Source organism: Aricia agestis, chromosome 12 (genome assembly GCF_905147365.1).
Source record: "Aricia agestis chromosome 12, ilAriAges1.1, whole genome shotgun sequence".
NCBI lineage: Eukaryota > Metazoa > Arthropoda > Insecta > Lepidoptera > Lycaenidae > Aricia > Aricia agestis.
In genome coordinates this window covers 14,310,632-14,338,581 of record NC_056417.1, presented here as the reverse complement: position 1 = coordinate 14,338,581, position 27,950 = coordinate 14,310,632, and the positions used below count along the sequence as shown (strand labels likewise).

The window sequence follows — 27,950 nt, the reverse complement described above, 5'->3', positions numbered from 1 at the left end:
GGCCTTTTAAGAGGGAATAGGGTAATAGGGGAGGGTAGGGAAGGGAAGGGAAGGGAATAGTTGAGGGTAGGGAAGGGAATAGGGTAGGGGTTAGGGGATTGGGCCTCCGGTAAACTCACTCGCTCGGCGAAACACAGCGCAAGCGCTGTTTCACGCCGGTTTTCTGTGAGAACGTGGTATTTATCCGGTCGAGCCGGCCCATTCGTGCCGAAGCTCCTCCCCTCCTCTCCCACGTATAAAATGTAATGTTTTATTTGTTAAAAAAATATGATAACAGCATCATTTCAAAATAATATTAGCTTGATGCACTCCTTCACCATATAAACTATAACTGTGCAAAATTTTAATCACCTACGTTTCCGCATTTTTCGTCAAAAGGGATCCAAAGTTTTTCATAAGATGCAATCGAGCAATAGGACTGAGTGCCAGAGACTAGTCTGATTAAAAAAGGACTAGTAAGCCGTCGTTTATTTCTCCCGTTGACTTAATTTTTTTATTATTCTGTAGCAAGAATCAAGAGAAGTTGTTCTTAGAAATTGACTCCTTTTCGGCCGCCACGAACAATGTTAAATTGGTGACCACCGACAAGAACACGCATCCTTCTGGACATCCTTCATCATCATCACTCCCCGCCCCTCCGCACCGCGCCAGCCAGCATCGCCTCATCGGGTACATCGTCTACTAGCCGCAACGTACCGCGGCCTGGGCGACTCCGCATCGGCATCATCGGGCTTTCTCACTACACCGACCGGTCAGCAAGCAGAGCACATCTCTCCTGGTCAGCACGTAGCAGCGGCCCCGCACGGCAGCTTATCCGACTCACTGGATCCCGTGCAGCAGCTTACAGTTCCGACTCACTGGGACTCACTGCAACAGTTCCGACTCACTGGAACTCACTGGCACTGGCGACTCAAGCGACAAGATTTCAAGAGTCGACCTCCGGTCTTCGAGGGGGAGTGATGTGGCGGTACCCACAATTCGCATAACATTCCTGCATCGCGCTATCGAAGTTTTCTGAGCGCTCGGTATATATACGACAGCTGAGATGTATCACTTGGGCTTCGGCCTGACCGAGCATAACACCTCGCTCGGTCGGAAGATCTTCCTTTGTGGCGGCCACGCATATCCCACAACTCAAAAGATAAATACTCATGGATTTTCAGTTATAACTTATAAGTTTAAAGTTGCGAAAAGTCGTGAAACTTTCCAACCGTGGGTCGCAAGTAACCTATTTTCATAAATGTAAGTAAATAAGCAAGTTCATAATTAAAAAAAATACAAGTTATAATTGTATGTACATAATTTCTGCTATAACTGTTAGCAATATTCTGTTTTCTTAAATATTATATTATTATGTAATAATTATGAATCTTAAATATTTGAATAAAAAATGTGATCTTAACCAGATCAATAAAACCAATTTTACAGTTTTTCAGGCTAAGTTGAATTTTATCATGTACTTAGTTGAAGTAAATAAAATTTATGCCTATTGATGTAAGTAGACCGTACTTTTATTTTCAGCTTCTACAATAGTAGGCTAGTCTTATGTAGCTCGTACGTTTAAAGAACAAAATTTAGGAAATCGTGTGTTAAATGTATTACCTTAATTTGTTAATTAAAAAGTAACACACAATCGCTGGTCTATTTTTGTACGCAACACACTGCCTTCCTCTCACAAATAGACTACTATGATGAAGGGACTGTAGTTAATAATTAAAAGAGATGCGTATTATTAATACTTTTATTCAATCACAAAAGAGTTTGTACAAAAATAATTATTATCTTGTAACAATAACATTTTAATTTCTACTTAAAACCATAAAAACAATTTCTGTACACTTCTAAAACAAAAGGAACAAGCTAGGGAGTTACAAAATTTTGTATAAGATCATCGGTTACTGGTGTGGGGTTATTAAGGGGTTTACGCTAGGGCGCTGATTAGGTTGGCGGGGACAGACTTGACGCTGGAGCTAGAGTACAGGGGCTTGAAGGTGGTGCTGGAGACCGTGGGCCTGTACAGACCGGTGTTGTACTGACCTTGGTACTGACCCTTGTACTGGCCGGTCTGGTATTGGCCGGTCTGGTACTGACCCTGGTACTGACCGGGGTAGCTGTTCCACCTGGTGGGCTTGTAGCTCGAGTAGTAGCTGAAGGGCTTGTTGTTGTTGTAGTTGGAGCCCTGCCAACTGGAGGAAGACACGTACTGGCCGGTCTGGGGCCACTTCTGGTTGTTCTTGGTCACGCCGGTGACGTTTACGGTCGACGTCACGGAGGAGGGGGTCACGGTCTTGTTGAAGACGTATCCGGAACCGAAAGTTCCAAAGCTGAACTGGGGTTTGGAAGACACGTAGGTGTTGGTCGAGGTGGTCTCGACTTTGGACGCGTTACCGTTGTTGATGTTCAGCTTGGTGAAGGAGGTGAAGCCATCGGTTTTAGGTGGCTGGGTAGCGACGACAGGCGGCTGGGTGGCGACGACGACCTGAGCGGGCTTGTCGAAGTACGAGAAGTGGGACTGCTGGAGGACCGTGGCCTGGTCCTGGGAAACGATCTGACCCTGGACCTGTTGTTTGGCCGGGATGGAGACGCTCACGACTGGGGTAAGCTCGGCCAAACCTGAGGCCTGAGACTGAACCGATGAGACGTAGGTGGTTTGGACCTTGGGAGCCTCTTGCTTTTGAGATGAGAAGGTGCTGTATCCTGCGAAGTATGGCTTCTTCTCGGTCGAGGCAGAGCCACTGTTGGTGAGAGCGGCCGCTTGTGGTTTAGATTGCACTGAGACGTAAACGTTTTGTGGCTTGACAGTGGCATCTAATTGAGATTCGGTGGTGGCGTATTCGAACTCGCTCTGCGGGGTGGTATACTCGGGTTCGGCCGCGGTGGTGTACTCTGGTTTGTAGGTGGTGTATTCGCCTCTGGCGGTGGTGTACTCTGGCTCAGCGACTGTGGAGCTTTCGTATTCAACAGTCGACGGGTACGATGTAGTATATTTGGGTTCAGAAATAGCTGGTACTAAGTAACCGGGTTGACGGTAGGATGACGAAGTGTAGGAAATTTGTTGAGCCTGGAGGGGGACTGCGGCGACTAGCGATGACTTAGTTGGAGCGAAGAAGGGCTTGGGAGAAGACACGTAAACGGTCTGTTGTGAGCCGTACACTGGCTTAACGGGAGAAGTTTGAATAACGACTTCCTTGGCGGGCAAGCTAGCTTCAGAGTGAACATACTCTTGCTTGATAGGTAAAGAAGCGACGTAGGCAGGCTTAGCTGGGTACAGTTGTTCGGGCTTTGAAGTAGTGGCTTCATATTTGGGAGCAAGAGTGGTATAGACCTCCTCCTGTTGGAACTCAGTAGTAGAGATATACTCAGGCTTGGCTGGCACGTTGTTCAATGGTTTCACAGCAGAAACAAATGGAACCTTCACTGATGTGGTGTATTTGGGCCATGATGGGAATGACGAAAATGTGGGCTTAGCTGGGTACAACGAAACTTGGGCAGGCTTAGCTGGGTAGAATACTTGAGTGGGCTTAGCTGGGTACAGAGTTACTTGCTCAGGCTTGGCTGGGTACAGAGTAACCTGTTCAGGCTTTGCTGGGATGAAAGTAACTTGCTCAGGCTGAGCGGTAGTAGATACGTACTCTGGCTCCAAAGTTGTAGACGAAATAATCTCTTCGGTCACGTATTCGGGCTTCTTTTCGGGCAATTGAGATTCGGGCTTAGCTTCTACTGAGACGTATTCAGGCTTTGGTGCCACATAAGAAGTCTGCACTGGTTTAGAGTACAGAGGTTGGGCTGGGTACCTTGTGGGAGCTACTTGGGGCTTTGGTTCAATCACAAAGGTAGGTTTGACTGGGGCGGATGTAGGGTACAGAGGTTTGTTGTAGACTGTGGCGACTACTTCAGGTTTTACTTCAGTAGCGGGAACGTACTCAGGCTTCTTCTCAATCAAGACTGACTCAGGCTTAGCTTGAACTGAAACGTATTCAGGTTTAGATACAATTGAAGAAGTGTATGAAGGCTTAGCAGGGTAAGCTGTGGGAACAACTTCAGGTTTGGCTTCAACCACAGAAACGTATTCAGGCTTCTTGTTGAGCAACTGGGATTCTGGTTTGGCTTGAACTGATACATACAGAGGCTTCTGTGGCACGGGCGCTACGGGTAAGTATTCGGGTTTCTGAGGTACGGGAGCCACAGACAAATACGTGGGCTTCTGTGGTACGGGTGCTACGTACTCAGGCTTCTTCTCAATCAAGACAGACTCAGGCTTAGCTTGAACTGAAACGTATTCAGGTTTAGATACAATTGAAGAAGAGTATGAAGGCTTAGCAGGGTAAGCTGTGGGAACAACTTCAGGTTTGGCTTCAACCACAGAAACGTATTCAGGCTTCTTGTTGAGCAACTGGGATTCTGGTTTGGCTTGAACTGATACATACAGAGGCTTCTGTGGCACGGGCGCTACGGGTAAGTATTCGGGTTTCTGAGGTACGGGAGCCACAGACAAATACGTGGGCTTCTGTGGTACGGGTGCTACGTACTCAGGCTTCTTCTCAATCAAGACAGACTCAGGCTTAGCTTGAACTGAAACGTATTCAGGTTTAGATACAATTGAAGAAGAGTATGAAGGCTTAGCAGGGTAAGCTGTGGGAACAACTTCAGGTTTGGCTTCAACCACGGAAACGTATTCAGGCTTCTTGTTGAGCAACTGGGATTCTGGTTTGGCTTGAACTGATACATACAGAGGCTTCTGTGGTACGGGCGCTACGGGTAAGTATTCGGGCTTCTGAGGTACGGGTGCTACGGGCAGGTACTCAGGCTTCTGGGGTACAGGTGCTACGGGCAACAACTCAGGCTTCTGTGGCACAGGTGCTACATATTCAGGCTTCTTTTCGAGCCGTTGCGGTTTAGCTTCAACTGAGATGTACTCGTTTTTCAGTGGTACTGGAGCAACAGGCAGTTGAGGTTCAGGCTTGGCTTCAATGGAAAGGAACTCAGGCTTTTGTGGCACAGGTGACACGGATGCGGGCTGCTTTTCGAAAAGTTGAGGCTCTGGTTTAGCTTCAAATGAGACGTATTCAGGTTTCAGGGGTTGAGGCGCAACGTAGGTAGGCTTAGAAACTGGCAGCTCAAACTTGTTAGTTGGCAGCGTCGGTACAGGCTTGACGGGAGCAACGTAAGTGGGCTTTACACTTGCGAAGTATTGGGGCTTTGATCCGAATGATGTATATACAGGTTTTGTGGGGTACACAGTGGGGACCACTTCAGGCTTAACTTCAGTTACGAGAGTAGGTTTCTGGGGAACAAATGTTGTATATGATGGCTTGTTGTAGACGGGTACAGCTTCAACCTTTGCTTCAGTTGGGATTGGTTGATAAGGTCTGATTGGAGCAGATGTAATGTATTCTGGTTTGTAGGTAGTAGAAACATATTCTTCATCCTTGTGTGTTGCTTCTTCGGGCTTCTTTTCAACAGACACGAGGTGCTCGGGGTGTACTTCAGCCAATGTTGGTTTGGTTGGTTCTGAAGGTAAGTATGTGGTCTGGGCAAAATATGTAGGAGCAACGGATGGCTTCTTGTATTCGTTGGTGTAGACAGGCTTGATCGAAGATTCAGGTTTAGCTACCGATACAGACGGCTTAGCAGGGAAAGCTGAGTATTGGTAATTCACAATTTGTGGGGCCGATGTTGAGTAGAACTGAGAATATTGACCGAATTTGGACGGGAATGGAACGTAACCACTGACTGAAGTCATAGTTGCGCCATATTTTGCGAGCATTTCGATGATGACACCGATAGTGCCTCCGAAAGCTTCTTCGTTAAAGTACTCTCCGCTAGCAATAAAGGGTTTGCCGGGGGTTTCTACGTCGTATTTAGCGTACAACTGTTTGTTAGTCTGGTAGGCCTTGTACACAGAACGTACCAAATTTTGGGCAACTTCGAAGGCCATTTTAGAGGCTTCTTCTGTTTGTAAAGCTTCCAAGGCGCTGACAACAATACTAACTTGAGCAGGATAAGCATAAGGAAGATCGTACAGATATCCACTCTTTGTCAAAGATGCGGGAACGCCACCAGGGTATTCCAGACTGTGAGTCTTTCTCAGGTAGTTCATAATCGGTTGAGATTTGGCTTTCATGAATTCTGGCTCAACAACGCCCATCCACAATGGGGATAGATTGCTGGTGTAGAAGTATTTACGGTGTTGAGAGCTAGACAAGTCCCAGTCGAACCACATACCTTCTTCTTCATTCCACAGAACTTCCTTGATGCTGTTGACCCATCTCTTTCTAATTTCCAGCCAGTGTGCTCCTCGGCGAGCGTCGTTAAGAACGGAGTAGAAGTTGGCGACATTCTGTACCGCACTTGCGAAGATAGCGTTGAGATCGACCGGAACTATGTCTGTGGTGTGCATCCAAGAAAGATCACCGAGGTTGCTTCCGTTCTTGTTCATGATCCAGCGAGAGGACATCACCCAACCACTTTCTGCGGCGGCCTTCATGTCGGTGTAGAACTGCTCTTGACGTTGCTCGTTATCGAATACCTGGGCGTTGGTGAAATCTTGGTAGTATTCCTCTGGACGAGGGCCGCGGCACTGAGTGATGTAACGGAGTAGAGAATATTCCCTGCCGGCAACGTCGAACACGATGCTGTGGGTGTCCAGCCAGTACTCCAATTCCCCTTCGATGGCGTCAATGTTAGCCCTTAGGAATTCAATGTCGTTCGTCTCCTGGAGGTAGATGGCCATCATAGCCGACAGAAGTGGTGGCTGGCTGCGGCCCAGGTAGTAGTACCTGTCACCGCTGGGGATGTAGCCGAATTCCCTTTGAAGCTCGATGAAGTTGCTGATCATACCCTTGGCGGTCTCCTTCATGCCGCTTATGAGCAGGCTCTCGATGATCCAGTAGGATTCCATGTAGTTGAATTCCTTGGAGTTACCACCGGGAACGATGAAGCCGTTGTGAACCGGGATCATACTGAACTGCTCGGGGTTCCTGAAGACCGCGGGCGTCATCTTCCTGCCGAAGGTGGGCAGCATGCTGTACACGTTCCTGGCGAACAGCTTCAGCTGGGAGTCCTTGATGGAGTTCAGGAAGCCGGGCTCGGAGACGAAGTCGCTGGGCCTCCACGACTCCAATCCGGATTCGGAGTCGAAGTTGTAGCTGATGAAGTCAGTAAGTTGCTCCTTGGTGGGCCTCTCGTTGGTCTTTGCGAGGAGCTCGTCGAAGGCCAGCAGGATGGTCTTCTCGTCGCGCTTCATGTGCATGTCGACGAAGGTCTTGGAGTCGGGGAAGATGCGCGACATCTGCACATGGTGGAAGAGCTTGGAGCTGTACAGCTGCCTCTTGTCCTGCGACGGCTTGAAGTTCAAGCCCACTTGGAATGTACTCGCGTACACCGCTGACACCGCCAGCGCCAATATAAGCAGTTTCATCTGAAAATAACGATTGAACAATAATATGAGTTATTTATTTATAATTAAAACTAGCGACCCGCCCCGGCATCGCACGGGTATAAAATATATAGCCACTGAAAAAATGATTAAAATTGATAGCCTATGATCCTTCACGTGGTCTACTTCTTATCTGTGCCAAATAACATAAAAATTGCTCCAATAGTTCGCGAGATAAGCCCGTTCAAATAATTTCCCACGTTTTTTCCGCAATTTTCTATTAGTCTTAGCGTGATAAAATATAGCCTATAGCCTTCCTCAATATATGGGCTATCTAACACTGAAGAAATTTTTCCAATCGGACCAGTTGTTCCTGAGATTAGCGCGTTCAAGTTAGCTCTCTGCTCTTTCAAATAATTTTCCCCGTTTTTTCCACATTTTCCTCTAATTCTTTGCTCCTATTAGTCTTAGCGTGATAAAATATAGCCTATGGCCTTCCTAGATACATGGGCTATCTAACACTGAAAGAATCATCAAAATCCGTTGCGTAGTTTTAAAGATTAAAGGGAACAAAGGGACATGATGGAAAAAAAGCGACTTTGAATATAGATTACAGCTGATAGTAAATTATATACAGAAAAAACAGCCTTACGGGAACATATTTTGTAGTTAATGCACTAGTTTATTAGTTAGATTTACCCTGCGCATGTCTACTCTATACTACATTTTTTTTATTAAAGGTTCACAAAATTAGCCTAACACTTAAAATTTAACAAAATATATGCATATAATATAATATAACAAATATTATGATGTGAACACAGCTATTCACTCAAAATTTTAAATTTGCTCCAAATATCAAATTAGGATTGGTAGTTTCTACGTAAATTCCTACAACTAGACATTCAAAGTAGATGGTAGACCTAAGTAATTTGGTCGCGTTAAGTCAAACTCATCCGACCGATCACGGCTAACATTAAATTGATATAAGCCGACCAAACGACGTAGGTCTGTCAACTGCCTAGGAATCAGTTTCCTCGGGTATACATTCTACACCTAATGGTCATCGAATCTAGTTTTATATCGGTATAATAAATTATATTATTTATAGTCACTTGTAGCTAAACATTAATTATTCAAAGCGTTTTCCTTCTAGCATTTGATGCGCAAGGTATTCATTACACCTACAAACAAAAATCCTGATATAATTTCAAATCGATGGTCGTCAAAAAAGCCACGGAGGTCGTCAAAAAAAATGTTGAATTCCGTGGCTCAATGGTTAGAGTGTGTGGCAACTCAAGCCGGGGGTTGCGGGTTCGAATCCCGCCGACGGAACAATAAAGTTTTTCAATGTTCCTGGGTCATGGATGTGTATTAAATATGTGTATGATATAATAAAAATCTTAAATATATGTATAGTATAAAAGTATTAAATATATTTCCGTTGTCTGGTACCCGTAACACAAGTCCTTCAGGTACTTAGCACGGGGCCAGACTGACGTGGTGTGAAGCGTCCATAGATATTATTATTATTATTATTAAATCAAATTATCCTTGTTTTGTGTACAAAATGTTACGTTTGAATATTCCAATGTTTCATTTATTTTGGTCTATTCAGGCTAAAGATGCGATCTAATGAACATACCGGCGTACTCAGAGACATGATTAACCTTTAATTTAATGAAGAGTTTGACAGATATGTATGAATGAATGAGATGTATGAATGAGGCTTAAGTCAAAATTTTAAATATTGTTCCAGTTGTGTTGTGTTCCAGTTGAGTCCAGTGTGTGGCAGTTAGTAATATTTAAAAAAAACACACCCACACACACTGCACACACGTTATTAAAAAATATATTATGTGGAAGATTAAGTCTAAGGTGAATATTATTTTGTTTTTAGTATTTGTCGTTATAGCGGCAACAGATATACAAAGTCTGTACAAAATTTCAGAAGTCTAGCTATAGCGGTTCTTGAGATACATCCTGAAGAAAGACAGACGGACAGACAACGAAATCTTAGTAATAGGGTCCCGTTTAACCCTTCGGGTACGAAGGTAATGAAAAACTATATAAATCAATCTTAATTTTACGCTAATATTATAATGTTATGTAATTTACGATTTCCAATGGGCAATGATAAATTAGAATTTTATCTAGTTTAAAAGTTTGTCACATTCAAGTCCTTTGGGCTAATAAATAGCATACCTTGAATGATAATTGATAATTTAAAAGGCTGTTAGCCAACAATATACAAATCACTTTAAGTTTAAAAAGTCAATTTTATTAATTATTACTTTCTGATGGATATTATTTTTGTTTTTATAAATCAAAAAATTTCATTAACTTTAACTAAGTCCTTTGGAGTCAAAAATATTTTTTGTGAATTTTGTCAAAAGATATTATTTAACTTATTTAATATTAGTTAACGGTGATACTTTAAAAAATACAAATATTTTAATTAATGTTACGTCTTAATAAAACCACATACTTACTAGATATTTCTAGTAATAACATAATATGAAGAATTGAACATCTAAATAATTTGCTCCGTTATTGAAAAAAATTCTATGACACTTCTTTGCTTGTTTTATTTAAAACAATGTTTACGATTTACAAATATATCAAACTAGCGACCCGCCCCGGCGTCGCACGGGTATAAAATATATAGCCACTGGAAAAATGATTAAAATCGATAGCCTATGATCCTTCACGTGGTCTACTTCTTATCTGTGCCAAATAACATAAAAATTGCTCCAGTAGTTCGCGAGATAAGCACTTTCAAATAATTTCCCCCGTTTTTTTCACATTCTCCTATTAGTCTTAGCGTGATAAAATATAGCCTATAGCCTTCCTCAATAAATGGGCTATTTAACACTGAAATAATTTTTCAAATCGGATCAGTAGTTCTTGAGATTAGCGCGTTCAAGTTAGCCCTTTCAAATAATTTTCCCCGTTTTTCCCACATTTTCCTCTATTTCTTCGCTCCTATTAGTCTTAGCGTGATAATATATAGCCTATAGCCTTCCTCGATAAATGGGCTATCTAACACTGAAAGAATCATCAAAATCCGTTGCGTAATTTTAAAGATTAAAGGGAACAAAGGAACATGAGTGAAAAAAAAGCGACTTTGTTTTATAATCTGTATAGATTAGTCAGTGCAGTCACATTTACAACATAACTACAACTTTACAATAAAATGTGTAGTAATTATAAAAATTACTAACGTATGCTTTTACTATTTACTTTTAAAAAGCAGGTATACTAGTAAATATTTAAACACTTTAACTACCACTTCTAAAGGCAAGGCTTAATTATATAATATTTAATCAAGCTAAGGTTTTTTAGCTTAAGTATTTAATTTTATAAGTCACTAATCGCAAGTTATAATTTTTTTTCCAAAATAATCCACTTTCGCTTACGTATTTATTTATGCATTTGCTACGATAATACCTTCACTTGTTACTCTACGAATGAAAACACTTCACGTACTTACCTTTCTCCAACTACGTCACTAAGTACTACAACTACCTCTACCACGTCACTAAGTACTACAGCTACCTCTACTACGTCACTAAGTACTATAGCTACCTCTACTACGTCACTAATATACTGCACCTACCTTTATTTTCACCACCACTTCTGGTCGAATTGCAAGATGCGACTCGATGTAGATCCCAGTGGGCGCCGAGTTTTGAGCACTCCTCCCCACCACTACCACTAAGGATGAGTAAATGTCAACTGGTCCTGGACTCTTTTTTTAACCGAAGACTGGTTTAGGATCTAATGCGAGATATTTTACAACGTGATCTACAACTTTTATGTCTTATTAATCATGTTTGTTCAAATGGGCTATGAAATCTTCACGTAGAGGTCAGTAGGCACTTTTGTTTGAAATGCATACATTTTAAGGAAAATATTATATATTATATTCCAGTTAACGCAACCGCACTTACCACCTTTGGGGATGCAGATGTCGATGAGCAATTTGTTGCGATGCTTTCCATAAAGTAATAAGTTTGCTCTTTCACATCGAAATATTTTAACTTACATCTTTCTTTAGCTGCAACTCCTAAAAAAGCAGGATTGACTATGGTCCCCATGACAAACATTGTGACGATGATGATAAATAAATAATAAATAAATAAAACATCTTTTTATTCAAAATAAGTATCATAAATACTCTTTTTGAATGTCGTAGAAAGAACGAAGAAACTAAGGTGCCTACCAAGGGTTCGGAACTAACCCGGATATACTCGAATGATAAATGTCTAAAGGGAGTATTAATATTATGAAGAATGGTGACTTTAGTAAACAATAATAATTGTAACATTAGATGGAACCTTAACAAAGTTTTTTTAAATGACGTTGTGGTTAGGCTGGATAGCTCGCCCTTTATTGACTTACTGGGATAAAACGCTATGCAAACTATGATCATGCATTTGTCATTCATTATTACCACCTAGGTCCTAGAGCAGGGGTTGTGCGCCGCGGCGCCCTGGGGCGCCGTGGAAAGGCAAGAGGGGCGCCGTGAGTCATCCACCATCATTATCCGAAACCACAAATATTATAAAATTAAATTATAATGTTATTTGCTTATTACTTACTATTTACCTGCTTAACCTAACTATAATCATGCAATGTATTTATTTATGTATATTTTTCTAATAGCTAGGTAGAGTAGGGTGCCGTGATAAAATATTTTACGTGTAACTGCACCGCAGGCTGAAAAAGATTGGGAACCCCTGTCCTAGGGTGTACACTGTACGTAGTCTATCATAATAATAATTATGTAATACTTACTGCCGCACTCAGAGACGAAATTTGTCGTAAGCCAACTGTAATTAAATGTAGAGTTTGACATTACTGTCAAACTCTACATTTAATTACAGTTACGTAAATTTAATATTCGTCTCTGAGTGCAGCAGTTACTTTTTATTAAACTAAATAGGTATTGGGAGCTGTACCTTCCTTTTTGCAAAGCCTATAAAAATATATAGTTTCCTACAGAAAAAAAACGCCTGCGTGAATCAATGATTCGCATTTTTTTTATGAAACTTAAGTGCCCTCATACAATAGGCGGTCTATCAAGGTATTTTTTAAGTTTTTACCTGTCAAATGAAAATTAACTTGATGGTAAATTATCGAAATATCGTTTTTCCGGCTCGAACAATAAATTTAATTTGTAAGATGCAAACTACCATTTGTGCTACCATGTTAAAAAAATTAATAGTCGATTTGCAGGTTTAAAGGCGCCGAAGTTTTATTGTGATTTTGCAGATTGTTTTAGATATCTTTAATATTCCTGTTTTGTTATCTGATGATAATATTCTTTTACAATAACAGATTTGCAATAACTTGTTGCTACAATAATTGATGACTTTTAGTTATCAAATGTCAAGCAAGAGTCGTCTCCATCGGGCAGAATAACTAGGTCCTAATGTTTTCCGTAGATTTTTTTTTATGAAATAAGTGGGCAAACGAGCAAACGGGTCACCTGATGGAAAGCAACTTCCGTCGCCCATGGACACTCGCAGCATCAGAAGAGCTGCAGGTGCGTTGCCGGCCTTTTAAGTGGGAATAGGGTAATAGGGGAGGGTAGGGAAGGGAATAAGGTAGGGGATTGGGCCTCCGGTAAACTCACTCACTCGGCGAAACACAGCGCAAGTGCTGTTTCACGCCGGTTTTCTGTGAGAACGTGGTATTTCTCCGGTCGAGCCGGCCCATTCGTGCCGAAGAATGGCTCTCCCACGTGTAGCTAGTTTTATTCCAAACTAGCTGCCCCGGTGAACTTCTTGTCACTTTAAAACCTTCCCTGGACTTCTACGAATATTTTAAAACTAAAATCAGCCCAATCCGTTCAGCCGTTTTCGAGTTTTAGCGCGACTAACACATTTGAAAATCCATTTTTATATATATACTAGCTGTCCCGGTGAACTTCGTGTCACTTTAAAACCTTCCCTGGACTTCTACGAATATTTTAAGACTAAAATCTGCCCAATCCGTTCAGCCGTTTTCGAGTTTTAGCGCGACTAACACATTTTAAAATCCATTTTTATATATAAGAAGAAAGATATAGATAGATAATAAATTAGGCCTGAATCTCACTTACGCTTCAATCACTTAGATTTCCGACTGTCTGTAATTACTAATAACAGACCTATGAGAACCAATACTCAGATCCCAGATCTGACACAACAGCTCAGCTCAGCTCAGAGCAGCGGGGCTAAAATGGTCGCTTTGAAGAATCATGATATGAATCATAATATGATTCATTTTTCTAAAATCGCAAAATGCAACTTTGCTTGCAATTCATTTCTGTATTTTTGTACTGATTTGACATATTTTGTCAGTTTGACAGTTTTGACAATTCATTTGCTGAATTGAATGAGAGGAATTGCTAAATGTGACCATTTTAATTGTAACAATATAAAATTGTGATGTTTTACTAACCTCTATATGTTTGTGTTTGTTTTAGATATATTCAACAGAATTTAAGGTATAATTAGACACTGTACCTTGTTTCTTCACCAGACCTGCAATATAGAGCAAAGTCTACCCAAAATCACTCTGACATTGGCAACTCACTGAGGCCGCCATTAAAAAAAAGAAGAAGAAGAAGAAGAAGACCATTTTAGCCCCGCAGCTCTGAGGTTGAGAGAAAATTCCAAAGGAGCGAGAGCTTTTAGCCACTTACATCCCTTTATATTATTTTTAATATAAAAAAAAACTATAAATTTTAATTGTATTGTCCACAAAAAACAGGGTTTTTGTAAAAAAATAAAAGGTTTCTTTTCATTCCTTTTCAAATTTGATTTTGTTATAATTATAAAAAAAATATTAATATTAATATATTAAATACATATTATCATTACTTATTTGTAATGGATTTGTAAATTATTTTTACTTAGCAACACGCGAATTAGCAATTAAAAATACTTTTATTTGGTAAGCTGCTATGCTAATGATGAAAACAAAAACATGATTTGAAATTTTGATTAGTGAAATTATAATAGTCTCATTAAAAACCTGATTTTGTTTGTGAACTTGACTCTGTCTTATATCACATATGATTTCAAGGTCAATGAAGATGCGATGTAATAATATAGCCCCCTATTAATCAAATACTGGCTTCTCAAACTGGCTGAGTCGCTCCACAATTTAAGTAAAATCAGAAATAAAGAAACAAAAATTGTCTGAGTAGGTTTTTTAAAGTAGTAAAAAAATGGTATCGTTCTTCTATTTTAAGAATGCACCTGACCCTAACTTGACTACATACTTATTACTTAAACCTAGATCTCAAAATCTGTAAGGTCTAGAAAACTGTTTTTTTCACATAAGTAACTTCAGTTCATGACTTATGCCCCCTGCGAGTTTCTTACGCCGGTTCTTCTCGCAGGGTTAGTTCCCGAACCGGTGGTAGGCACCGCAGTATGTCAACGTTCTGAAAGTATTTTTTTAAAATCTACTCGGAAATAAAACAATTTTTATATATTATTTTATTTTTATTTTTATAAGTCCAACTCTTCTCCTTACTCTACTATATCATAGAGTAATAAATGTATGGCTGGTCTCTGACTATATGTACCATCAAGGAAGTTGATTCCTATGCAATTGACAGACCAACGTTATTTGGTCGAATATGTCAATTCAATGTTAATTGTGATCTGTCAGCTGGGTTTGACGTAACGCAACCAAACTATTAGGTCCCCGATTTGCATAGGAATCAACTTCTCTGATAGTACAATTACAAGAGTAAGAGCCAGGGGCAGCCAGCCTTTGGCCATTTTATGACAATTGACAGCTGATAGTTTTTTTTTACGACCAGCAACAATGGAGTTTGGGTTGCCGTTACTTTAGGAGGTTCATGTAGGTATAACAAAACTTTTAACTTTTATTAAATGACAAAGGTCTGGCTCTTAGGAAATAGTTACAGAAAATAAAGCACCAACAAAGAAGTACGAGTTATTTGTTATGTGACGTCTTAATAAAATAAAATTCTTTGCAAAATATCATAGATATTTCGCACATAGATGAATGGTGATTTTCATCTTCTGAAAAATATCGGCATTTCGTGTGTTGATATCTCCAACTATGGGCCTTCCGGAGACTTTTTGAGATTTGTCAAAAAAATCTCATTTCTTTCACCTAAGCACCTTACCGTGAGTCATCGTTTCTGATAAGTGATAACACGTGAGGTAAAGGTCGCGGCGCTACAGGCGACATCACCAGCTGTTGTCAAGTCGCAACTCGCAAAACTATAACCTGTATTTTAATAATATATTGAGCAAAACTTTGAGGGTTCCGTAAATACTGAATTACATTTTTGAAGTAAAAACTTTTTTTCTCTGATTGAGAATTTGTAAGGTGTAGAGCAGGGGTTCCCGAACTGTGCGCCGTTTTCGTTTACTGAAATTCGTTTACTTGTGGGAACCGTAAATTTTTTCGGGATAAAAAGTATCCTATGTCCTTTCCCGGGCTTAAAGTATATCCATAGCAAAATCGGCTCAGCAGTCTGGGCGTGAAGAGGTAACAGACAGACAGACGGAAACACTTTCGCATTAATAATATTAGTATGAAAGTATGGATAACAATAATTATTATAATATAGTGCCCCGCGCCGCCTTTTTTTTGCCTTTTTTTAAATTTTTTGCTACGCTTACAAACAATTATTATCGAGCTTTTTGTTAACTAACTGAAATTAGTTTACTCTAAATGCGAACTGTAATATCTCTGTAGAACTCTGACTGTAGAACTCTGAAACAAAACCTGCATTTTTAAAAGAGCATCATCTAATTTTACATTTTACGCTAATAAATTTTATTAAAAGAGATATTTTAGAAGAAATGTCAGTAAAGGTCTGTCTCCACTGAGAATAAAAAAACATATTTATGTCTCATTTTCATAACATTTTATATATTGGTAATATTATGTTTCACAAGGCTCTGCCACCGATAACACTGTAGTTTTTAGGGTTCCGTACCAAAATGTTACCAACGGGACCCTATTACTCAGACTTCGCTGTCTGTCTGTCTGTCTGTCTATCCGTTTGTCTGTCTTCAGGCTGTCTCTCAAGAACTGCTATTGTTCTAGAGCTCTAGACTCTAGAGTCTAGCGTCTAGAAATACACATTTTGCAAAAACTTGAGAAGTCTACCTCTATATGCAAAATGAAAATTTCTGTTGCCACTGTTACAGCAGATACTAAAAATTAAATTAAATTACTTAAGTAATACTTTTTAAAGCCTTTTAAGGTCCGTACAACAAACGTGATTTTTTGGCTTTATTAGCTCGCAATCAGTAATGGCAACAAGTAGGCAATTGAAATATTTACAAAATCCTCAATTATATTTGTACTTTAATTACTAATGATGAAATAAATAAAATATAAATGGCTCCCAAAAAAAATACAATTTTGGCCGATTTTTGCTCTATAACCCTTCGTATGCGAGTCCGGCTCGCATTTGGCTGACTTTTTTTATTATTTTAAATACAAAAGTTCGTGTCAATCAACCCTAGATTACATTACTGTCGGCGCTGATCGTCAAACATACTATTACCAAAATATTCTCACTCATGATGAATAATGCCAATAGACTGACAAGAGAAACTTTAATCAAAACAGATATCTTCAGAATAGGAAATATTATGATGCAAAGGTCGGCGCAGAGGGCGCTACTAGCACATACAGTAAGTAATCCGACCGAAATCCGACATGTTGCACTTGTCATATCACAATATTGGCAGATACGTTGTCTAACGTCGATTGAGGGCCTGTTTCACCACTTTCCCAACTAGCAAAATTTGGTCATATAAGTTTCGAGACAACGTTTTGGTTATAACTTGAGGTCAGGCCTTTTTGGTTATAAAGCATTCGTATTAACCTTTATATGACGCGAAATAGGCGCAAAATATATAACTTTTATTTGCATAGCGATCGTGTCATGGACGTTTTAGTGGCTAAATATTCGTATAGCAGTCGTAAAGTGATTAATTGTATAACCGTTTCGTCGTATTGTGATCCAGTAGACGTTGTATAAGCATTGGGAAGTAGTCATCAGCATTACCTTTTTGCGGATACTAATTATTTTAAAGTTCTATTGAAGTAAGATAAAAGAAAAAGTAGCCATCATTTCGGTAAAAGTTTGTCTGCCATATTTATTACTAGCTGTTGCCCGCGACTTCGTCCGCGTGGACTTCAGTTTATAGCGCGCGATGTCAACAAAATTGGTGTCAAAAGCTTTTATAAAAAACCCTGGTCAATCATTAAATAATTAAATCAATGCAGCTGTGCAGTGTGCACACAATAAGTATTTCATTTTTTTTATATTAAACTTTATATTTTATGCCAAATTTTAAAGCTTATTTAACCCCCCAATTACACAACTTTACCCATAAACTATTTATCATTGATAGGTTTAAGGTTACGTCACTGCACAGATAAAGTACTGAGTTATTTAATACCGTAGAATAGATATAACAATCGAAAAAAATCAAAACTTAAATGTAAGATGATACCACCTCTTAAAGAAAGACTTTTAAGCAAGCGTCAGCGCGATGTAGAAGACGCACGGTGCCATCTATTATGAATTTTTGGAACTAACTTAATTTAAACAAATTTACGCATTTTCACCCCCTTACAACCCTTTTTTCCAGTAAAAAAAGTAGCCTATGTCCTTTCTCAGGCTTTAGACTATCTGTATACAAAAATTCATTACAATCGGTTCGGTAGTTTTGGTGTTTGGCGTGAAAGCGAGACTGACAAACAGACAGACAGACAGAGATACTTTCGCATTTATAATATTAGTATAGATTATGTGCACACTGCACAGCTGTTTTTGGGTATTTTGATTAATTAAGGGTCGCGCTACACCGGAATGGCAGCAGCGAGGCGAGCCCTTTCAGCGCTGCCATTCCGGTGTAGTGCGACCCTAAGAGGGGTACCACTTACCAGGGTTTTAAAAAGTTTTTAAATTTGACACAAATTTTGTTGACACCGCGCGCTATAAACTAAAGTCCACCCGGACGAAGTCGCTGGCAACAGCTAGTTATGAATAAAAACAATATAATATAATAAAGAGCGAGCTGTGCGGGCGCAGCCGCAAACCAAGCAGAGAACCTCAAGCGGCGCAAATATGAGAACCTCAGCGGAGATCTTATATTTGAACCCTTTGGGGTGGAAACTCTAGGCGCATGGGGTCCGGGGGCACATAAGCTTTTTAGAGGAATATCTAAGAAGCTTGTTGAAGCCACCCGAGACCCCAGAGGTGGGAGCTACCTGGCACAGCGGATAGCAATTGCCATCCAACGTGGCAATGCTGTCAGCTTGCTGGGCACTCTGCCAGATGGGGACGACTTGGGCAAGTTTTTCTTTTTATAGTTTTATATTTAAAGTTTGTATATATAATATATCTGTATATTTTAGATAGTATTTTAGTGTTTACATTTCTATCATATATGGACAATAATATTATTCAATTAAATATGTACTATAAAAGTGTTAATAAAGGTCCTATATAATAAAGTAGGTATGATTAGTTCTGTTACAATAATGAAGTAAAAATTAAAACGCCATCTGTTTTCATATATTAGAATTAAAATGTTGATTGCATTGATATGTTTTCTGGATGGAATATAGGCCAACACGGTACACTCGAACTCCTTTATTTTAGAGCGCCTTCTGTTGTCAACTTGTCAGATATATTAGAAATGCAGTAGGAGTTCTATAAGATAAGATATATTGATTATTATTATACCAAGTGATAATATTATTAAACATAATATTCTAACGTATTAAAAAATATAAACAAAAACGTAAATAACTAATAAGTATGATTAGTTCTATGTTACAATGAAGTAAAAAATAAAACGCCATCTGTTGAATCGTATTAGAACTAAAATGTTCATTGCATCGATATATTTCTGGATTTTTTATAATATTAAACATAAAATATATTTAAGATTTTTGAAATATTATTTTAATACACATCCAAGACCCAGGAACATTGAAAACTTTTTGTTCCGCCTGCGGGACTCGAACCCAGGACCCCCGGGATGAGCGCTGGCCACGCGCAATGCGCATTTATTTTCATCGATATTTTCATGGAAATAAGATATTTTCCCACATTAAAATGTAGCCTATGTCCTTTCTCAGACTCTAGAATAACTGTGTACAAAATTTCATTGCAATCGGTTCAGTAGTTTTGGCGTGAAAGCGAGACAGACAGACAGACAGACAGACAGAGATACTTTCGCATTTATAATATTAGTATGGATTGAATGAATGCTATTGACTATAATGTGTTTGGTGTTAGTCGGTAACAGTATCTACTTTTCTAAGGGAAATTAAATTACTCGACGATTGTATATACGTTTTTTAACAATAATAATTAACGCCCCCTTCGAATAATTGCAAAATAATATTCATGAATTTAATTTAATCTAGGATTACCTGTTATTTTATAATTACACGATTTTAGGTAATGATGATGACTTGTATATGATGTCTCATGACTATAAGTCGCTAACCTAATCTATACTAATATTATAATTCTGCAGAGTTTGTTAGTTAGTTTGTTTGTTTGTTTGAACGCGCTAATCTCAGAAACTACTGGTCCGATTTGAAAAATTCTTTCAGTGTTCGATAGCCCATTTATCGAGGAAGGCTATAGGCTATATTTTATCACGCTAAGACTAATAGAAACGAAGAAATAGAGGAAAATGTGGAAAAAACGGGGGGAAATTAATTGAATGGGCTTATTTGAACGCGCTAATCTCAGGAACTACTGGTCCGATTTGAAAAATTATTTCAGTGTTAGATAGCCTATTTATCGAGGAAGGTTATAGGCTATATTTTATTATTCTACAACTAATAGGAGCGAATAAATAGAGAAAAATGTGGAAAAAACGGGGGAAATTATATGAAATTGCTTATTATCTTAAGATTCTTAAGAACTACTGGAGCAATTTTTATGTTATTTGGCAAACATGAAGAATGGACCACGCTAAGGGACATAGGCTATTTTTTTGCGGAAAAATGTACGGTCGCGTGAAATTCCTAAATTACGCAAGCGAAGCCGCGCGGAACATCTATATATTATAAAATCGTAGGAAAGTCAATGGTGTACATTGAATATTTTTGTACAATAAATAATACTTGGGACGTGATCTACTATACTAACGCGGACGAAGTCGCGGGCAACAGCTAGTTAATAATGTAATTTATATATAAATTAGTAAAGTAATTAACTTAACATTTATTTATTTTATCATCCGCCATTTTGGGTACCGTAACAAAGTGGAAACCCATGCATTTTATCGAATTCTCAATATGGTGATAATTTCTGATGTCGATTTTTTTTTTTACTAATTAACGATTTGAAGTAAGTAATTGGAAAGTTCTATATTTTAGGGTTCCGTGCCAAAAGGTAAAAACGGGACCCTATGATTTCTGTCTACGGGACTTCGATGTCTGTCTATCCTTCTGTCTGTCCATCTGCTTGTCTTCAGGAGCTGTATCTCAAGAACCGCTATAGCTCGACTTATGAAATGTTCACAGATTTTGTATTTTTGTTGCCGCTAGAAGGAAAAATAATAAAAACAAAATATTATTTATATATTCTAAGGAGGGCTACCATATAATAAACATGACTATTTGGCCTTTTTTGCTCTAAATTAATAACTAGACGTTCCGCGTGGCTTCGCCCGCATAAATTAGGAATTTCACGGAAACCGTACATTTTTCACAAATTAATAACCCAAGTTTCACGTAGTTTACTTTGTATATTTGTGCCAAATATCATAAAAACTGCTCCAGTAGTCCGTGAGATATTAAGACATTTTAAATAATTTTCCTCGTTTTTTTTTTACATTTTCCTCTGAATCTTCGCTCCTATTGGTCTTAGCGTGATAAAATATAGCATATACCCTTCCACGATAAATGGGCTATATGAAAGAATTTTTCAAATCGGATCAGTAGTTCCTGAGATTAGCCCGTTCAAACAAACAAACTAACTAGCAGACTCTTCAGTTTTATAATATTAGTAATAGATCGTAAAAAGTAGGTACATGAAATATTTATAAGATGTCGTCTTTGGAATCTCTAAGAGAAAAATTTAAAGAAATAAGAATTCTGACCGTCACATCTCAATACTGGAAAATCTCTTATATGTTAGAAAGAACATAAATATTTTCAAAAAGAAAAGTGATAATCATAATGTAAATACTAGAAATAAGAACATGTTAGCAATACCAATGTTCAGACTAGCCAAAATAAGCAAATCCGTTAAAGGCCAATGTATACGCCTATACAATAAAATCCCAGAAAATGTTCTAAATCTACCTTTAAACAAATTTAAAAAAGCAGTTAAAGAACGTTTGTGTGCTAAAGCGTATTATAAAGTCAATGATTTCTTCGAGGACAGCACACTTTGGGAATAGGGTGGCTCCATGCAGGTTACTTCTTTTAATTTTGTTACATAGCTGTAAGCCATAACATTGTAATTTTCCATTTTTTTAGTAAAAGATGGCCCCGTGTGAGTTTCTTACGCCGGTTCTTCTCGGCGGGGTAGTTCCCGAACCGGTGGTAGGCAACGTAGTTTCTTCGTTCGACTTTCAAAAAGTGTATCATGATACCCATTTTGAATAAAAAGATATTTTATTTATTTTATTATTTATTCCCAAATTTTCAATTATATTTGTTATTTAATAATAAAATTAAAATAAAGTGAATATTTAAGGGCGTTCCCATAAAAAAAACAATTTTTGGCCAACTTTTGCTTTAAATACGGTATAGAACCATTCGTGCGCGAGTTCGAATCGCACTTGGCCGATTATTTCTTGGCCGAAGTCGTAAAAGAGAAACATGAAAATATCATTAAATAACTAAAATGTTTAATAACAGTAAATTTTAAAAGTATTTTAAAATCATTACTTAAGTAAGTTATTTAAGTTCTCAAAATATGAATATTAGGCTTATAAACATTTTATAATAGTCGTATAAAGAGAGTCAAAAATCATGTAAGAAACGTTTATTTAAAGATGTATTTTATAACAGTTAAATATATGGACTTTACATGATAGCCATACATGGAAATCTTATTACTGATAAATAGTATTGTTATGGTCGGCATTACAACCAGGTTATGATTGTTATATAAATTAATTTCATACAACATCAAATATGTATTTTAAAGGTCACAACTGCGATATTTATAGGATAGTCATATAATTTGGTCGTGTTAACGATTACAGGACTAAATTAAATGACTAAACTCTTATACGACATATTGTTCGTTTAATATATTGTTACACGATGTTGGAGGCTTTAATTACCACTATACGATTTCTATACGACTAAATGTCATTTAGGCTTTTTGTTAAAGGACTAATTTGCTAGTTGGGTTCTGATTAAGTGCCGAATAGGCTATTCACGACTTTTTTGACAGATTCTCAATAATTCATCTGTCAAGTTAAGTGGTGGACAGCCTATTCGGCACTTATCAGATAGTGGTGAAACAATCCCTAAAAATTATACTTGTTTTCTTTATCGAACAACCCTTATTTAAGATAAACCAACCGGGTAGTCCCCGGCTAGACAAACATTTGGTAAAATGGTCCCTCATGAGTCATGACTAAAAGGTTAGGTTAGCCACTGGTTTACTTTATGATGGTGCAAGGTGCTGCCTCTAGCGTAAACACATTGCCACAGCAATATAATATTATATTATTAAATCCCCCTTCGCAGCAAAATGAGCAATGCGCCAAATGAGCGCCGCAGACAAAATGAGATAGTGAAATCATATCCCAATACAATCATGATATTATTGTAATCTTATATATAAAATTCTCGTGTCACAATGTTAGTTACCGTACTCCTCCGAAACGGCTTTACTGATTTGTACCAAATTTTATATGCATATTCAGTAGGTCTGAGAATCGGCTACCTACTGTTTTTTTTTTTAATTGATAAGTGCATTTGTTGAATAAATAATAGTAAATTGTTACAAGTCGAGACTGACGGCGACCATTGTTTGTGCGACGGGAGAGCGATGGACGTTGCCATAGTGACATACTTATTTAGTCACTTCAATAAAATAATATAGGCGAAAATCGAAATACTTTATACGGCAAAATAACGTTTGCTGGGACAGCTAATATCTAATTATTAAACCTATCCCATAGTAAAATGACTTTTTCTTTCATAAAACATATTGAATTAAATTGGTAGTACTCTTAAAATAAGATGCAGATTTTTATTTTCATTATTTAGTTCGAACTATACAGTATGATAATGTAGACGTATTATGGGTGCCTTGAAAAATTATAAGAGCTTTGTGATTTGGTATTTTGATGAAATATTCTTTAAGTATATGTAGGAGCTTAGCAGCACATAATATTGTTACCACGACGAACTCTGTGGCTCAGTGGGTGGGCTGTCGGTAGCTCAAGCCGGGGGTCGCGGGTTCGAATCCCACCGACGGAACAAAAAGCTTTCAAAGTTCCTGGGTCATGGGTGTGTATTAAAATATATGTGTATCATATAATAAAAATCTTAAATATAATATGTATAGTATAAAAGTATTAAATATATTTCCGTTGTCTGGTACCCGTAACACAAGTCCTTCAGGTACTTAGCACGGGGTCAGACTGACGTGGTGTGAAGCGTCCATAGATATTATATTATTATATTAAACTTATCCTTAACTTTTCGCAACAATCCGCATTCGTTTATTTGCTCACAGAAACTCATTTATTCCGCGGATGCGTAAATGCATTCCCCCAAGGAAAAGAAAGTGATTATTGCATGTGATTAGTAAACAGAAGAAAGTAAGTGTGGACTAATCACCTGCACTCGCACTAATAAAAGTTAATACAGGCCCATATTTTCTCCTGATTACAAATCACCTGCAATAATCACCTGCACTTATCACTAATCAAAGTGAATACAGGCCCGTTGGAGAATTGTCATTAAATAGTAAATAGCTTTTTTTGCCTCATTTTATTTAAAAGCAATGCACAGTAGGTACACATCTTTACTCATAATGGATGATCATATTTTTATCACAGGAATAGGTTTACACGGCACAATCCTGCACGTTTTTTTGCAGTATACGTCTTAACATTCATACAACGATTGTACTGCAGCAAATCGTGCAGTACAATCGACGTGTGAATGGTTATATACAGCATGACTGGTGAGACATGTACACGATTCTCATTATAATTATATAATAAAATTGGGTACTTAAATTTTTACCGAAATTTCCCTTTAAATAAATGAATCATGGACACTAAGTAAATTGCGCGGCTAGGCAAGTAGCATACTATGCGGGCGGCGCGGCGGCGTGCGCCATCAAATAAACACCGTGCCGCTACCCTTCCCGCGCGCAGTGTCCATGCGTTGGGTAAATAATCATTACATTTACTCAGTGATCAATTGATATATTTTTTTTTTCATCTAATATAATAGCCAAATATCACGTCCTCGAGTATTGAACATGTCTCACCAGTCATGCTGTATACATTGTTTATTCGTTAAGACGTATACTGCAAAAAAACGCGCAGGAAACGTGCAGGATTGTGCCGTGTGAACCTAACCTAACAGCAGACGATTTTCCCAAACTATAATACCTCCTCAGAGATCCGCGACGTTTGACGAAAATCTCATAGAAAGTCTGCGAATAATAAAAAGTAAAAACTAAGAAAACATAACTCCCATACTTCGACCGTTTTGTATTTGGTTCCTTTTCGCACACTAAAATATAGCAATAGCAATGAAACACTAACACTCACTTTTCATCAGAATACCATTTTGTAGTTTGATAGACTTTTAGTTTTGGACTAAGTAAATCGGACTAGGTAAATCCAACAGCCTACTCTGACTATAATTTTTTCCTCAGAAAAAATTGTTCTTACGATAATCTAAGTTATGGAACCACATACATAACAACAACACTTTGGGAATCACTTATATTTCACAACCAAGTAATTAACAATATTAAGTACTTTGTTCTTACAGAATGTGACGCTTTGCTCTTACAGAAAATGAAATGTTCTTACAGAATAAATTACACATGGCACCTATTTTTTAATCACTATTTTATAAATAATAAATAAGTAATAAAATAATTTAGGAAACCGTCACTGTTACAAAAGCGTATTTTATTTAAAATTATAAATGCTTGGAACTTGTAATTGATTATTAAATCAACAAAAATATAGAACAGCTGCTATATACAGTATGTAACAAAAATAAGTGATAACACTTTAGCGTGTGTACATGTTCCTTGTAGAGAGTTCACTGTGAAAGTAGCTGCGCTTGAAGACGAAGTTTTTTTTTTACTTTTGTATGGGCAAGGGCCCGAGCGTCACGAGTTTCCCCATACAAAAGTGAAAAAAATTTTTAGTCTTTCAGCGCTGCTACTTTCACAGTGAACTCTCTACAAGGAACACGTACACACCCTACAATATTATCACTTATTTTTGTTACACCCTGTATATACAGCTACAGGGCTCCCAAATTATGTTCCCAACAAAACACAAGTGGTGGTATTTCAATGGTTACAACAAGAGACAAAGAATTGAATTTCAAGTCTAAGTCTAGTCTTCTTATTTAAAGTAGTAACTGTAAAGTGCGTTCCGTAAGGGAACTCCCGATAGACTACTACATAACATTACAATACAAAATCTTCATCTGTTACAGACTAGTTTGTATGCTTACTCACATGCTGCACAATTGGTAACAATGCTAAACTCTACTACTAATATTTATTTTAATACTAATACTTTGTTTAGACGATTTGTCCTCCAGCGACGTAGGACGGCACCGTTTTCACTTGCGGGTTCTCCTCCGCAGTCATGTACTTGCTGTACTTGGACAGCATCTCCAGGACCACGCCGTTGGTCCAGCCGAAGCCGAGCTGGCCCCCGCTGCCGATCTTCCCGGAAAGCTCCACGTCGTACTTCTCGAACATGGCCTCGGTCTCGTTGAAACCCTTGTAGTTCACCCGGACCCACCTCTTGGCGAGAGTGATTGCCAGTTTCGAGGCCTCCTCGATCTCTAGCGCCTCCAGGCCGTTTATCATCATGCTGACCAGTGGTGGCCAGGCGTTGGGGATGTCCCACTGCTCGCCGCTGCGGATCAGCGACGTCAGCACTCCGCCGGGGTAGTCCAGGCCGTGGGAGTTCTTGAGATATTCCAGGATGGCCTGCCCCTTCTCTTTGATGAACGCCTTGTCGACGGCGCGCATCCACAGGGGAGCGACGTTGCTCGGGTAGAAGTATTTTCGGTGCTGACCGTGCTCCAGGTCCCAGTCGTACCAGATGCCGTCCTCGTCGTTCTTGCTGTGGAAGGAAGTCCTCAATGTCGTTCCTCCACTTGCACTGATGACCGATCTTCGAGTAGAAACGCGCCAGGTTTTGCATGGCGTTTGCGAAGATCGAGTTCAAATCGACGGGGACGATTTCGAACGTGTGAATAGTCGAGCGGTTACCCCTGTTCCCTCCGTTCTGGTCGACGAACCAGCGAGAGGAGAAGTCCCAGCCGCTCTCGGCGCCGCTCTTGATGCTCCCTCCGGAGCTCCTCGGTCGGGAAGGTCTGGGCGTACGTGTAGTCCTCGTAGTAGGACTCCGGCCGGGGTCCCTCGCTGGGGGTGAAGTACCGGAGCAGCGTGTACTGCTTGCCGCACACGTCGAAAGTGACGCTCTGCGTGTCTAGCCAGTACTCCATTTCGCTCTCAAGGTCGTCGATGTTCTCCCTCAAGAATTTGAGGTCGTTCGTCACTCGCATATACTGGGACACCATGCCCGACAGCAGCGGTGGCTGGCTCCTCTCCTAATAGTACCACCGCGCCCCGTTGGGGATGTGGCCGAACTTCCTCTGCAGCTCGATAAAATTGCCGATGATGCCCTTGACGGTGTCCTTCATTCCGCTGATGAGGAGACCCTCGATGATCCAGTAGGTGTCCCAGTAGTACAGCTCGGTGAATCGGCTGCCGGGGATGATGAAGCCGTGGTGGACGGGGATGAAGCTGAACAGCTCGGATTTCTCGTGGACGACATCCTTGACCTTCCTGCCGAGGACGGGCCAGATCTGGTTAATGTCGCTGGCGAACTGACGGAGCTTCTTGTCCCTGAGGCTGCGGAGGTAGGGCGGGTTCTGGTTGAAGTCGGGCGGTGTCCACTTCTCCAGCTCGCTGATGTTGTCGAAGTATTTATTGACGAACTCCTGGAGCTGATCCTTCGTGGGGCTGTCTCTCGTCTCCGCGAGTAGTTTGTCGAACTCGGCCAGGATGGTCTACTCGTCGGTCTTCATCTGGAAGTCGACGAAGTATTTGGAGTCCTCGTAGAGCCTCGCCATCTGGACGTGGTGCAGCAGCTTGCTGTCGCAGTAGACCGGCCTCTCGCAGGAGGGCGGCAGGGCGGCCGCCACCACCACGCTGGCGATCACCGCCACCAGTATCAGCTTCATCTGAAATAATCGAAAGCTTGCTATATCTATAAATTCTATAGTATCGGGTCTTGTTGAGGATGCTTTATATATTATGCTGAACCCACAACTTCAAACCACTACCCAT

The 27,950-nt window shown here is 39.3% G+C and overlaps 1 protein-coding gene and 1 pseudogene across 1 annotated transcript; both read right to left on the bottom strand.

Annotated features, from left to right (window-relative positions):
• Positions 1-6,690: 6,690 nt before the first annotated feature.
• On the bottom strand, positions 6,691-7,420 carry LOC121732737 (trehalase-like). The gene is made up of 2 exons (XM_042122690.1): positions 6,780-7,420; positions 6,691-6,715 (listed from the first exon to the last, which is right to left on the bottom strand). Exons 1-2 carry the CDS (start codon positions 7,418-7,420, stop codon positions 6,691-6,693), a joined length of 666 nt encoding a protein of 221 aa, XP_041978624.1.
• Positions 7,421-8,422: 1,002 nt separating this feature from the next.
• Positions 8,423-27,858, bottom strand: LOC121732204 (annotated as a pseudogene).
• Between the last annotated feature and the right edge of the window lie 92 nt (positions 27,859-27,950).